The following is a 15,309-nucleotide window of genomic DNA, read 5'->3' as shown; positions in this document are numbered from 1 at the left end:
TGTTGTAATGTTAACTATTATATATATATTTGTGTGTTACGTTGTAAATGGGCCTGTTAAACTAGAACAAGTAAAAGTGTAATTGCATATGACAATTAAATACTCTTACCGCTCTTTTAACTCTACCGACAGACTGTTTAATCAGGTTAAGGATCAGTCACCTTGTTGTCATTCACAGTGACTGCTTAATCAGAGTAACATTGATTCTATGTTTTGCTGTCATGTTTTGTTCAAGGAGAGGTCATTTAAGAATCTGTTTAATCAGGATAAGGGAGAATTCCCTCTAATGACTGCCGTCACCGGTGTAAAAGGATATTGAAATATAACTGAAATAAATGTTGAAGGTACTCGGCAAGTCAGACGGGATTTTTATGGAGGAATTCAAAATATTTCAGCTCACAGAAATGTTTCAGGGAGGTGGGATGTTATTCAGCCCTGAGTCCATGCGGGCTCTGTGCAAGAGCAATCCAGCTCATCCCATTCACCCACCCTCCTGCAGCCTTCCATCGGCAACTGCTTACCCAGAGTAAAGATTCCTTGGTGTGAAATTACAGCCGCTTTATTCTGGATAATAGCCACTTGCTAGGTAAATGTACGGTTGCTATTAAAGGATCATGCACTGTGTAACTCTGGACAGTTAAACATGTCATTTTTAATCACAGATTATTCAGCGTAATAATACTTAGACGAGTATTTGTAAAAAATACGGGTATGGCATATGGGTATATTGTGATCACTTTCAGCACTAAATACCACTACTGTTAACAACAGGCTCGCAGAGGACTGCACAGAATTCCTTGCTAACCTAAACAACGCAAAATATTCCCTGCACTGGGTGGTCCAACACGTTATTTTACTCAGGCAGTCCCTCGGGGTCAAGGATGAATTACTTCCACTACTATGTACTCTGGGGTTGCTGATTAAGATGATCCACAGGCTCTGGCACAGATGGAGCAGAAGATGCTTGACTCAGCAGTACGGGAGATATGGGCACTTTGCCCCATCTCCAAAGGATTCCCATGTGCTGCGAATGAAGAGATTCAACTTTCTCCGTTCCCTGACAGATGTTCCACCATAATAGACACAAAATGCTGGAGTAACTCAGCGGGGCAGGCAGCATCTCTGGAGAGAAGGAATGGGTGACGTTTTGGGTCGAGACCCTTCTTCAGACATAATGATTGATCAATGTCAGGGATTCTCATGGCTCAGTGGAGATGTTGTGGGTTTTCCCCCCAATTGAGAACCTCCCTGAAATATTCTCTCTCTTCCCCTGATAACCTCTTGCCGTAACTTTTCCAGGAGTTATGATGTTGGCCCATTGTGGCCTACCTGTCGGAGCTGGGTTACACGTACTGGGATCCTCAATACTAGGGATGTGGGCCTGGCAGAAGAATCTGCTCTTGGTTCATTTAAACCCACTAATAGTCTGGTGAATTCTGCAGAGATAGTGTTAGGGTGCCAGTGTGGAAGCCAATATCTCAGATGTGTACAGATGGGCTAGATTCACAACCTCCAAGTAAACTGTGCCTGGTTTGAGGTCTGATCTTCAATGGGGCTTTCCTCAAATGGTACACTGGATGCAGTGGTTAATTTAATCACCAATTCTGCCCCTGTTGACGATGTGAGAAGTGGTCCATATTTTCCATTGTCATGGACACTCGTTGTTAAAGGGCACTGCTGCACCGCAGGACTTTATTGATGTAAAGCCCTGGCTCTGGGGGCGGTGAGTACAAGGTCCAATGTTTGATTCATTAAACAAGTCAACAATGATGGAGTCTGGGCTCCTAATGTAGAGATTCCTGGTGCTCCAGCTTCCTCTCACATCCCAAAAACGTTGGGGGTTGGCAGGTAAATTGGCCGCTGTAAATTGCCCTTGGTGTGCGCACGAGTGGTAAAATCAGTGGAGAGTTGATGGAAATGTGGGATGGCTAAAATGGGTTGGGATAGGATTAGTGTCTGATGGTTGGTGCAGCCACGATGGGCTGAAGGGCCTATCTGTGTTGATTGTCTCCGTGATTCTCTTGTAATCAGCAGGAACCAGCATGTTAGTATTCAGAAGGTGGTCAACAAGCCGAGATCACCGAGGGCTCCACAGGGAAAGTCCTTGGCAAGGAGCAGGGTATCAATAGTAGCACCAAGCTACCCATGCAACTATGCTCAGACTAGCAGAGTAACTCAGGTTCGAACCCCTCGCTGCCCTCTCCCTGCCCTGGAAGCGTTTGATGGAACGGTATTGCGGGAGTTCTAGGTCTGGGAATATTTTTGATCTGCAATTCATTTAAAGAGCGATGACAAAAACTCTAAATGTAAACAGAAGTTGGAGACTCCAGCGTTCCACCCACCACACCCAAAGACCCAGTGGGAGCTGCCCTGGGAGAGACATGGGTCAAGACATCCACGATTCAGTGCCCCTGGTGCTGCCACTTCTCTTGTTGATGTGTGAGCTGCTCTTATTAAGAATGCAGACAGCTCAATACAATTCATTCCTTATATCCACCACATTCTCCCCATAGACACAATACGCTGGGGAACCTCAGCAGGTCAGACAGCATCTCTGTCTGTATGCTGTTGCAGAGGTGCTGTTTGACCCGCTGAGTTACTCCAGCTTTTTGTGTCTATCTTCGGTTTAAACCACCATCTGCAGTTCCTTCCTACACACCTTCTCATACAGTATATTCACAAAACCCCCCTTGCACACTCTTCCCTCACTGACTTCCCTTCTCTGCTCTCACTCACCCCTTGCACACAGCCCCCTCACCCCATCACAACACTTCACAGACATCCAGTCCTCCACATGTACTCAGAGACCAACCCCCTGCCTCCAGCCCCGTCCCTCACTAACCCACTTCTTGCTCACACATTCCTCCTTACTTGGGCTCTTGCCCCCTCCAGGCAAGAAATGCCTCTCCCATCTTGCACTCTCCCTTCCTCCCCACCCCCAACAGGCGTGCTCCCCTCCCCAATCATGAACACTCTCTGCGCACCCCCTCCTCCCCATGTTAACTCTTTGCACTAGCTCCACCCTTGCCCCCTCCCCTCCAAATGCACACCACGTGCTGCCCCACTCCCTCCTTCACCCCCCTCACTCTGTGCCCCTCCATTGCTCACTCATCCCTCCACCTACGCTCCCCTCCCTCACCACTCCATCCTGTATGCCCCACCCTCAACCCCTTACCCCTCCCTCACCCTCGCCCCTCCATCACTCCCTCATCCCTCCCTCACCTACCGCGGCCCACCGTCTTACCCTTTCCTCACCCCCTCCCTCACCCCAGCACATCTCCCTCACCCCCTTGCCCCTCCCTTCGCTCACCCTCTCCCCTCCCTCACCCTCACCCCTCCCTCACCTCTCTGTCACCCCCTTACCCCTCCCTCACACCTTTGCTCCTCCACCTTCGTGCCCCTCTCTCACCCCCACAGTCCTTCCTCACCCCTTTGCCCCTCCTTCACCCCTTATCCCTCGCTGGCACGCCCCTCATGAGATCGCACCTTACCCCCGAGCCTCGCGCCCCTCTGTTGAGGGACAGACACGACCTCCCTACCTGGCAGGTTATCGCAGTGCCACGGACGGTGAACAAACCCACTCGGAGAGATCTCCGCCGTCTGCCAGTGTCCCTGCAGCAGACAGAGAGTGCAGTGTGAGAGCAAACCCAGAGACAGAGAGAGCCACAGCCTGGCAGCAGGCCCAGGGCAGACACAAGCTCGCTCTGACAGTGAGCTGGAATGAACAGATAGCAGTGTAAAATCAGAATAAATAGAAAAACATGGAACATTCACCCAATCAGACAACCCAGAGGAACAGTGTTATTCTGAGTATACAGTGTCAGTCTGATGGTCAGGAGGAAGACTCTGATGCATCCTGGATCCTGTAACCAGTTGAAAAGGATTATTTTTCTTATACCCTCAATTTCTTGCCCCATCCCAATGCCATGGTGGGGGGGGGGGGGGGGGGGGGGGTGGAGGGGAGTTTCTAGTGAGGGCTTGTGTCTTTATCGGCAGTGCTAAGATGAGCTGTAGCTTCAAGGGGAGGGTGTAGTGAGGATCATACCTTTAGGGAGGGTTGGAATGGGGGTGGGGGTGGGGCAGGCACTGAAACCTTGGGGTGCGGGGGGGGGTGCAAGTATTTTGTGGGGGCTGTATCTTCAGGAAAGCGTATACAGGGGGCTTCTGTATATCTTCAGAAGAGCATATACAGGGGGCTGTATCTTCAGTAGAGCATCTACAGGGGGCTGTATCTTCAGGAGAGCATATACGGGGCTGTATCTTCAGGCGAGCGTATACAGGGGACTGTATCTTCAGGCGAGCGTATACAGGGGACTGTATCTTCAGGAGAGCATATACGGGGCTGTATCTTCAGTAGAGCATATACAGGGGGCTGTATCTTCAGACGAGCATATACGGGGCTGTATCTTCAGTAGAGCATATACAGGGGGCTGTATCTTCAGGCGAGCGTATACAGGGGACTGTATCTTCAGGCGAGCGTATACAGGGGACTGTATCTTCAGGAGAGCGTATACAGGGGACTGTATCTTCAGGAGAGGGGTGGTACCTTTTAGGGTGGCAGGCGCTGATACCTTTAGAGGATCATACCTTTAGGGAGGGTTGGAATGGGGGCTGGTGTCTTCAGGGAAGTTTGTGTTCACTGTAGGACTAACGGACAGATTGACTTCCCCACTATCAATGGATCATCTGTTTACCAAGATTGCGGAAGATGTGCTAGATAACCTTTCATCTTTTATCATCCAGTCAAACAGGTAAGTCTATGACCAAAGAGGATAGCAAAACTCTTGTCGAGGGAACATACGCGAGAGGCTTGGAGCCACCATTACCGTGAACTTGCTGCCTCCTCCCTCCATGCCGGAGAAGTGAATCTCCAAATCGATGGGGAGAATCAGACTGATGGCATCATCGTCCGTATTCTTCTCAAATACAATGTCTTCCTCACAGTCAATGAAGAGTGTTATTCTCCGGGACTCCAGATTGAAAGCCACTCTGCCCCACTGCCCATTGCTAAAGGGGGTCCCTCCAGGAAAGACGACAGATGCTGGCTCCATGTTGTGCACAGTTCGGTAATCCAGCCGCAGCTCGTTGCTTCTGGTGCTGGACGTGAGCTGCAACAGCGGATGCCCGTCCTTCTTGGTGGTGGTGGGAGAGGTGAAGGAGATGACTGACCCCTCAGAGTTCTTGCTTTGTTTTGCCACAAAGTGAAAGCCAATGGAGCCCTGCATAGAGGTGAGGAAGTAGATGGCATAGTCCCGTGGCAGTATGAGGTTGGGGACGCGCTTCCGAAACTTCCAAGCCAGGACCCCTGGCTCAACACCTTTGCTTCTGCTCACTCCCTTTATAAATCTGGTGATGTTCAGCGCTTCCAGAAGATCAACCACTACAAGACAAAAACAAACATTGTACTGATCTAAAATACCACAGATAAAGCCTAACTCTCCGCCCATAATACTGTAAAATCTGGCATTTGTCTCATTTATGGGCACTTTTGAAAAGTCTTTAAAAAAAAAGGTGTTGACATGTGAAGAGAGATACTTAGACATCAACGCACTTATCTAATAAAATTGGCTGGGCAGAATTCAATGCTTATTTTTCAAAACATTGGTTGATATACATACTTTCAAGTCCATGCATATTTTACTAAACTTTATTTGAAACAATTATTCTGTTAAACATAACTATGCAGATAGGAGATGATGAAACAAATTCCTTGAACATTCTATTTAATAAACTGGATGGTTATTACTTTCTTCTTTAATGTCTATAACACCATGATACAGTATTATTGTTATAGTTCAAGGCATCCTTTTGTTTCTCGCTGAATTTCGCAAGGATTAGAGCAATTCTTGTTTACGTGATGGACTTGTGAAGGGTTGGCAAGATTGCTAAAATCCAAACTTTAACCTAAAACTTTCCAAGATTCTTCACAGAAGTATTATCAAGTAATATTTGACACTTGGTCACAGTTGGCAATATTAGGACAGGTGGCCAAAAGCTTGAAAAGGTAGATATTTACAAACTGTTAGGGGCAATACAGTGGTACAGTTGCTGCCTTACAGAGCCAGAGACCTGGGTTCAATCCTGATTACGGATACTGTCTGTACAGAATTTGTCCATTCTCCCTGTGACCGTGTGAGTTTTCTCCGGGTACTCCGGTCTCCTCCCACATTCCAAAGATGTACAGATTTGTAGGTTAATTGCCTTCTATAAATTGTCCCAAGTGTGTCAGATGCGAAACTGAGATAACATAGAACAGGTGATCATTGGTTGGCGCAGTCTCTGTGGGCCGAAGGGCCTGTTTCCACACTGTATCACTAAACTCAATTAAAACAAAACAAAGACAAAACTGTACCCTGGTGCCATCGAGGAAGTGACCGATGTTGCAAGCGAAGAGGTTTGCAGAGAGAATGGTATCGGGCACGGTTACTTGAAGGCAGAATGTAATGACAAATCAAAAGATGTCTAAGAAACTAATGGAGGCGTACAATTGTCATAAAGTTGTAGTTGCGGGAGAGGACAACAATATGGAAAAACAAAAGATGATGACATTTAGAAAGAGAATTCTCAGTACCAATGAGGGCTTGTTTATCTCTGTAAGATAAACAATGTTCTTCATATGGCAGAAGAACATTCCGCCATATGTTCTTCTGGCGGAAGAGCATATTTCTATGTGAAGAATCAAATAACCCATTTCTCCTTTCCTCTTTATGCCTTCTCAATCAAAATGTTAGATAAGATTAAATGCCGCACTGAAACGAGTGAAGTCTCAACCACACGAGCCAAGTTGTCTGGGGCAGGAACACCAAGATCTTGTGGATGAGGAGAATTTATTTTTGCAGAGTAAGATTTCAGCTCTTTGTAAAGAATGTATAGGGACTTGAAGAGTAAGTTTGTGCAGGCTTGACAGAACAAAACATTCCTGTCTGCATTCCCTCATCTCCCCCTCCATAACATCACACAGCTGAATCTCTTTAACCAATGATTCTCAGGCTGCTGTCAATTAGGATCTCCTAATCTCCCCACTCTTCCAAACACCTCTTAAATCTTATTGACTGCTTCAGCATTCCGTTAAGTCTCCTCCCAGATCACCGACTGCTCTTCCGAGGGTAACAGGGTTCCTAAAGTAATCCAGCAGGACACATAGAGGGTGACCAAAGAACACACACTCCTTTTGGGTACTGTGTACGAAAAGCATTCTGGTATCGTCCACAGTGAAAAACAATAACAACAATATGCTGGAATAACTGAACCGGTCAGGCAGCATATCTGGAGAGCGTGGATAGGTGACGTTTCAGGTCGGGACCAACAATGTTCTTGTAATGTCATAGGCCCACCATTTATTTAAATAAAACAGCTGGCTTGAAAGGAAAAACTGCTTGATTTTATATCAATATAACAGTTTAACCTTGTGGAAAAAAAGGAGAATTATGAGCCATGGGAAAATTGCCAGTTTGGAAAGTGCACATGGCCCCAGTATATATCATCGCCCAGGTCACACAGTGTGGGATTTTTCCCTGCTGCTATGAACTGTGTACTCTGTTTCTGAGCCTTCCACAGCCCTGTTGAATCCAGACTCAAACCGCTGCCATTCCCCAGTTTGTTCGGTACCAGAATGATTGACCACAGGATCAGGACATTACATTCACATTGCTGGGATGCCTTGCTCAAAAGGGACCAGGTGATCACACAACCTCCTCCTCAAGTCTTCCCTCTCATGGTGTCAGAGTCAGGATGGATGCAAACAATATTCTCAAACAGGAGTTCCATCACAACAGCTGGTGTCCAGCATGCTCCAATAGTATCACCTAAAAAAGGTCAGAGCTTTTACAGAAGAGTGGCTAGTTGGAATCTGCAGTAATTTTGTTCCGCACCGTTCCACATTCTTCTAGCTTTCCCCCCACTCCCAGTATCCACAACCTGCACACACACACACCTTCCCTTTCACACCAGAGTGCAGAGCAGTGCTGAATGCCAAGCTGTCTGATTGTGAATGCTGCCGATGCTTCTCATTGTTGCCAAGTCTCTTAGCCACTGACACTGGACAAGGTCGACCCATGACCAGGAAAACAGATAAATCAGCAGAGAGATCGGCCTCTTCCACGCTGTCACCACAGAGACTTGGTACCACTGCCTGGGGTTTAGTTTAAGCGCTGACTAGCTGAGTAGAATGATCAGCTGCACTCAGTCCAAACCTATATCACATGAGCTGTTTTCTTCCATTCCCTTTACCTCACTGCTCACTTCTTTGGCCACAAATCTTCCCTTCAGGGTGATCGGAATCTCTTCTCTACCTGGAGCCTTCCTTTCCTGTTCATCATTGGCGACACCAATCTTCTCATCAACTTACTCTGATGTATTCGCAGGAGGAAACTGCCTCCCATTAAGAACATAGAACCTAGGACAGTACAGTATGGATCGTGTGCAGCCAGATGAGATTAATTTATTAGCATCAGATTTGGCCCCTCAGTGCCGAATATGAGGCTAAGATAAACTAATCTCATCTGCCTGCGCGTGACCTATATCACTTCATTCCTTGCATATCCACGTGGCTATCTACAAGCCTTTCAAACACACTACTCTATCTGTCTTTGCCACCAAGCCTGGCAGCACATTCCAGGCACCCACCACCCTCTGTGTAAAAAAACCTGCTCTGTACATCTCATTTAAACTTTATCCTTCACATCTTAAAACAATGTCTTTTAGCCCCCTATTATTCTCCATATGCACATAAAGTCCACCAAATAATCCCACTGCCACCTGTGGTTAGAGGCGTGATATCGCTGTGCATTAATGGGCTCAATTCTTATGACGTGGTCTCCTGTTGCCGGTTAAATCATTCTCTCGGTGGCAAGGCCTCAAAGGTGGTCACCAGGAGCTTACACCCAGCAATATAATGTCAGCGCCGTACAGATTCCTCAAATTGACTATCAGTGACAGAGTTACTGATTACTTGGAATCATTGACTTGAGGCTCAACATGGATTTGTGAACAATGGGTTATATCTAGCATTTTCTTCTGTTTGCAGTATCAAAAAACTTGGGATAAGTTCTACATAAGAGCATTAATGACAAATGACAGCCACAGAAGCAGAGTTCACTGTGCAACAGAATTTAATATGGTCATTGGGGGGATAGAAAGATAAAATAAACATTCTCTGATCAGCAGGATATGACCTATGGTTTTACACATCCCTTCAACAGATTGTACGCTTCAATAATTCTTGGATACAAACACTTATTCAACCTTTTATCCCATCACATTTCTATGACCCTGTCTCTCTGAATCTCACCTCTTGTTGTATTTTTCCTCTCCTGACTATCCCCAAGTTATCAATCCGTACAAATGGCTCAGCCTAATCACATTGTCACCACTTTAACAGATATTGTGCTCAGTAGGAGGTTGATGTTTTCTTCTGCCCACCTTTGCCTTTATGCTCACTTTTCTTTTAGTGAATCTACGCCTTATTCAATGGACCCTGTTTCTTGCCTTCAGAATTCCTCATCCACGTGGACTCCTTTATCAGGGGCAGGAGCCATTTTTGTGTTCATTAATTATTTTTGCATATTATTATTATTACCTTGTATTTTGCTGTAGTTTGGACACTATAATGCAATGCTTACGTATGGGCTGGGCGAAGATAGATTTACGGGCAGTTTGGCTTTGTGTGAGCCAAGAAGGTGCACAATTGGCTTCACACTCTCTCCATCTCTAATCATCAGAAGCTCCTGGTGGAGCACCACCCTCTCAGTTTTTGCTGTCGTGTCCCAGTATTTCTCTCTCTGTCAGTGCAGCCTGGTGGGCTGGGCCCATCCACAACTCAGCCACTGTCAACCCCCACACAGCCAAGGCAACATAATCTGCATCCAAACATATTCCCTCTGCTCCACCCACTGTTTCTGCAATTTAAATGAAACAATCTTCTCTCTTTCCCAGTCCTAATTAAGGGTCTCAGACCCGAACGTTAATTCTGTTTGCCTTTCCACAGTTGCTGCCTACCCTGCTGAGGTTTAGGTTTAGGTTTATTATTGTCACCTGTACCGAGGTACAGTGAAAAGCTTTGTTTGCTTTCCAAACAAATCAGATGTACCATACAAAGATACAATCAGTTCAAACTCAAGTGCAATCAGCAGAGCAAAGGAGAAGATACAGAATATAAGGGGAAAAGGGGAAGATATATTTATCAGCATTGTAGCACATCAGTTCTTTAGACAAAGTCTAATATCCTCAATGGGGTAGAGGTGAATCGAATTCCAGCATTTTCTGAAGATAGACACAAAATGCTGGAGTAACTCAGACTGAAGAAGAGTCTCAACCTGAAACGTCACGTCTCTCCAGAGATGCTGCCTGTCCAGCTGAATTACTGAGGCATTTTGTGGCTATCTTCGGTGTCTGCAGTTCCTTCTTCCAGCATTTTCTTTGTTTATTTCAGATTTACAGCATCTGCAAGTTTTAAATTTATTTTTTCATTTTTTGACTATGTTTAAATTTAGCAGAACTTTAATTGCCAGCATGCAATGTACAACATGGCCAAATCCCCCCAACCATTAATGATTGGCTAGCGATAGCTCAGTCTGTGATATAACCCATGCCAAGTTACATCGACCCGAGGAGAGTCTCCAGCAATTGTTCTGAGTGACTCTCCAAATTGTCACCAGATGCTTGACCCCTGCTGGATACAAAGTCTCTTCTGATATTTTATTGCACTATTTTACAGATCCTTAATGAAACTGGTGTTAGATCCTCAGTTAAAATTGCCATTAATGACTAAAACACATGTAGCAGGTTGTTAAACATGGCACGCAGTTTATGGGGCAGGGCTGGATAAAAGAATGTAAACTTTAATTCAGTAATCGAGAAACAAAAAACATAACTTCAGCTGCTGAAAATCTGAAATGAAAACAAAAACTGCAGGAAATAGTCGAGCAGTTTCACCTGAGGATCAGAGTTAACATTTCAAGTGATGACCTTTCATCAGAACTGGAAATAGAAAACAAGCATGTTTTAAGCTGCATTGAAGCAGGAGCGGTGGAGAGCACACGGGAAATGACCACTTAGAATGTTCACATAAACAGAGAATGCTGGAAATACACATCAGGTTAGGCAGCACCTGTGGGAAAGGAACAGAGCTAATGTTTCAAGTTAGTGAGGTTTCCTCAGAACCTCCTTAAGTCAATTGCAAACTTTGACATGCCCACATGTGTAACTCCATCACTATAGACCTCCCTCCTGTCTGAAATTCAACTGCGATGTAACTCATTGATTTGATCCACTTCACTACCATCTTCTGCCCTGCTCTCAAATTCCTTGGAACTATTTCCGACACCTCATTCCTCTTTCTTGATCTCTCTATCCTCATCTCAGGAGATAAAGTATCCACTGCCATTTACTACAATCACACTGACTCCCACAGCTGCCTAAACCCCCACAGCTGCCTAGACCCCCACAGCTGCCTAGACCCCCACAGCTGCCTAGATCCCCACAGCTGCCTAGACCCCCCTAGCTGCCTAGACCCCCACAGCTGCCTAAACCCCCACAGCTGCCTAAACCCCCACAGCTGCCTAAACCCCCACAGCTGCCTAGACCCCCCCCAGGTGCCTAAACCCCCACAGCTGCCTAGACCCCCCAGGTGCCTAGACCCCCACAGCTCCCTAGACCCCCACAGCTGCCTAGACTCCCACAGCTGCCTAGACCCCCCAGGTGCCTAGACCCCCACAGCTCCCTAGACCCCCACAGCTGCCTAGACTCCCACAGCTACCTCCTCCCATCCTGCCTCTCAACAGACTCCATCCCTTTCTCTCAGTTCCTCTGCCTCATCTGTTTATAAAAATACTCGAGACGAGGTCCTCCACTCATGAACATCGGAGATGTTCCCCTTCGTCAGGAAACAACCCTTTCCTCCCCAGTGTGATCTATGTTGCCCTGGCCCTCATCTTCCCCAGAAGGAGGAAGGATAGAGTTCCCCTGGTCCTCATCTTTGGCCCCACCAGCCTTTGCATCCAGCAGATCATTCTTTGACATTCTACTATGTGATCCCACCATCTGTCTCATCTTCCCCTCACCACCCCTTTCTGCTTTCAGTAAGGACCCCTTTCTCTATGATTCGCTTATCCCTCCCATCCCCAGGCACTTTCCACTGCAACACCTGCCCCTACACCTCCGCCCGTGCTCTTGGTTGCTACCCATTCCAATTTTCTTCCCCATTTCCACTCGGCTGCCTTCACTGCCAAGGCAAAGAAAAGTGCAAACTAGTGGCACAGCACTTCATATTCCACCTTTGTATGAACACTGAATGCTCAAATTTCAGATAACCTTCTTTCGCCCCACCCTCCGTCTCTCTCTCCACCCAGATCCTCCCACATACACCCTTCTTTCTGAAGAAGGGTCTGGACCCAGAACATCACCCATTCCTTCTCTCCAGAGATGCTGCCTGTCCCGCTGAGTTACTCCAGCATTTTGTGTGTACACCCTTCTTTTCCTCTGCGCCCCACCTCCTCTCACCCTGCTTCTACCCCACTCACTGTCCATCACCTTCATACCCATCCCATTGTGTCCCACACCCCTCCTGTTCCCAACTGCCTACCCTACCTGCCCTATTTGGTTCCACTCCATCTTCCTTTCCCATCAGATTCTATCATCTGCAGCCCCTTGTTACCTTTGCCTATCATGTTCTGTTGTTTTCTCCATCTCTCTCTCCCCACCTGAATCCTTCCGCCAATCCACCCCTCCTTATTTGGAACTGCCAGACCCCCACCCCCCATCTCCTTACCTCTCTATTCTTGCTATCTCCCTTCCACTCTGTCAGTCCAGAAGAAAGGTCGCGATCCAACACGTCGACTGTTCCTTCCCCTCCACAGATGCTGCCTGACCCGCTGTGTTTGCTTTTTGCTACTTTCTACTCTTTGTCCCTGAGCCAATTTTATGCTGCCACGATTCCTTTAACCCAAAGGATTTTACTTTTGTTAACATTCCACATGTTACGTTAGTCAAACTACTTTTCGACATGAAGGGCTTTTTAAACACATCAGTCTGTTAACCACCTATTCAATATGTCAGCTGCCTCCTCAGTTATCCGTGCGTTGGGAGAAACCTCTTCACTGGTGAATCTGAGACAGGAAGTTCCCAGTTAGAACCTCCGCCACGTCATCTGCCTCACAGGACGATCATTTTTTGGTTCCCATTCAGTTCCGTGCAACCATTGACTCATTTTTGACCCAAAATGCAGGAGTAACTCAGCGGGACAGGCAGCATCGCTGGAGAGAAGGAATCGATGATGCTTCGGGTCGAAACCCTTCCACAGGCTGGTCTGGGGAAAGTGAAATGAGAGATATAGGCAGTGATGTCGAGAGATATATTGTAGATCAAATGAATGAAAGATATGAAGAAAAGTAACGATGATAAAGGAAACAGGCCATTGTTAGCTGTTTGCTAGGTGAGAACGGAAACCTGGTGTGACTTGGGTGGGGGAGGGCTGGAGAGAGAGGGAGTGCCGGGATTACTTGAAGTTAGAGAAATCAATATTCATACCACTGGGTTGTAAGCTACCCAAGCGAAATATGAGATGCCGTTCCTCCAATTTGCCATTGGCCTCACTCTGACAATGGAGGAAGCCTAGGACAGTAAGGTCAGTGTGGGAGTGGGAAGGAGAATTAAAGTGTTTGGCAACCGGGACATCAGGTAGGTCCAGGCGGACTGAGTAAACTCATTACTTGAACGACAAAAACTGCAGATGCTGGAAAGATTCCACAGGTCAGACATCATCTGTGAAGGGGAAAACTGATTCAGTGAGATGGAAGATCACTGACTTGAAAAGTTATTTGTTTCTTTCTCCACAAACACTGCCTGATCTGCAAAGCTTTTTCAGTATTCTGTTTGTAACATTTGAACTGGGTCAACAAATGCGATAGTTGCTAAATTCTGACAAAAGAACAATGGTGGACCTGCCGCAGGATTCTTTGTAACTGTCGGCGTCCTTTTGTGGCGACTATCTTGGGTGTGCAAGCAAAGAATTTCACTGTGATGTGTCACTTGTGACAATAAAGTATCCGAATCAATTCAATCCAATTCAATTCTATTCAATTCAAATTTAATTCATCTGCACAAATAAATATTCCCTCTTTCTCGACACAAGCATCAAACCCGAGGTCGTCTTCTCCAGATCAAGACTCTCCAGCTGGGGGAAACCTTCTCACTGCGGTGGCTGTGTCAACCCCTTTTACAGGCCTGTCTCACATTGCCTGAACCTCCCATTATTTTAAACTCCAGTGAGTATAATTCGAACTTTACTCAATCTTTCCTCATTAATTCCTGGGATGAGAATGTTTTCCAACCTGGTGAATTCATGCAGCCCTGGGTCTAAGCCAACTACATGCTGTTTTGGGCATAGGGTACCAAAACTGCACACACTGCTCCAAATGAGGTCTGATTAAAGGCCTGTCTGGTCTCAGCAGGACAATCCCTATTTTTCTACTCTAACTCCTTTGAAATTGAGGCCAACTTACTCTTGGAAATCATAAATGCTTGCTGTAACTGCCAACTTCCTTTCCATATCACAAACTCACACACCCTGTACACCTACATTTCCTGGTTTTGTGTTATGTAACTTTGCTTTCCAAATTTTCCCACATTTTTCTCCAGATGAGGGTTAGGAGCAGGAGTAGGTGACATTGCCTTCTTTAACCCGAATATCCCAGTGATACCACATGACAGACCTATTTGTCCCTGAATGAGACATTGAGACATACAACATGGAAACAGGCCATTTGGCCCATGTCATCCTGGCTGACCAAGAAGCGCAATCTAAGCTAATGCCATTGTCGTGTTTGACCCATATCCCTCTAAACCTTTCCTATCCGTGCACATCCAAGTGGCTTTTAAATGCTGTTATAGTACCTGTCTCAACTCCCTCTTCTGACAGCACGTTCCATATACCCACCATTCTCAGAGTGAAAAAGTTGCCCTTCAAATTCATTTAAAATCTTGTCCCTCTCACCTCAAACCTATGTCCTCTGGTTCTAGATTTCCCTACCCTGGGTAAAAGACTGTGCATTCACCCAATCTATTTCCATTATGAATTTATACATCTCTATAAGATCACCCCTCAGCCTCCTGCACAAACGTTCTCTATACCTCAAGCCCTTGAGTCCTGACAACAGTCTAGTAAGTTTTCTATGCACTCCTTCCAGCTTGACAACAGCCTTGCTAGAGCAAGGTGACCAAAACTTAGCACAGCGTATTGTCCAGCTGCAAAACAATGTCCTAAACTGTACACTCAAAACCCTGAACGATGAAGGTCAATGTACAAAAAATCTT

General features: G+C 46.2%; 1 protein-coding gene across 2 annotated transcripts in view; it reads right to left on the bottom strand.

Moving 5' to 3' along the window:
- kcp (kielin cysteine rich BMP regulator) overlaps nucleotides 1-15,309 on the bottom strand; it is a 106,932-nt gene that overhangs the window by 87,652 nt on the left and 3,971 nt on the right. For both annotated transcript variants that reach the window (XM_078419626.1, XM_078419627.1), the window contains exons 2-3: nucleotides 4,827-5,380; nucleotides 3,540-3,612 (exon numbers count right to left, since the gene is read on the bottom strand). In XM_078419626.1, coding sequence (XP_078275752.1) covers nucleotides 3,540-3,612; nucleotides 4,827-5,380 — 627 coding nt within the window. The remainder of the gene's footprint in view (nucleotides 1-3,539; nucleotides 3,613-4,826; nucleotides 5,381-15,309) is intronic.

This window comes from Rhinoraja longicauda, chromosome 23, assembly GCF_053455715.1.
Source record: "Rhinoraja longicauda isolate Sanriku21f chromosome 23, sRhiLon1.1, whole genome shotgun sequence".
Lineage (NCBI taxonomy): Eukaryota > Metazoa > Chordata > Chondrichthyes > Rajiformes > Arhynchobatidae > Rhinoraja > Rhinoraja longicauda.
The sequence above is the reverse complement of the archived record's forward strand: the minus strand, read 5'-3'. Positions and strand labels throughout refer to the sequence as shown.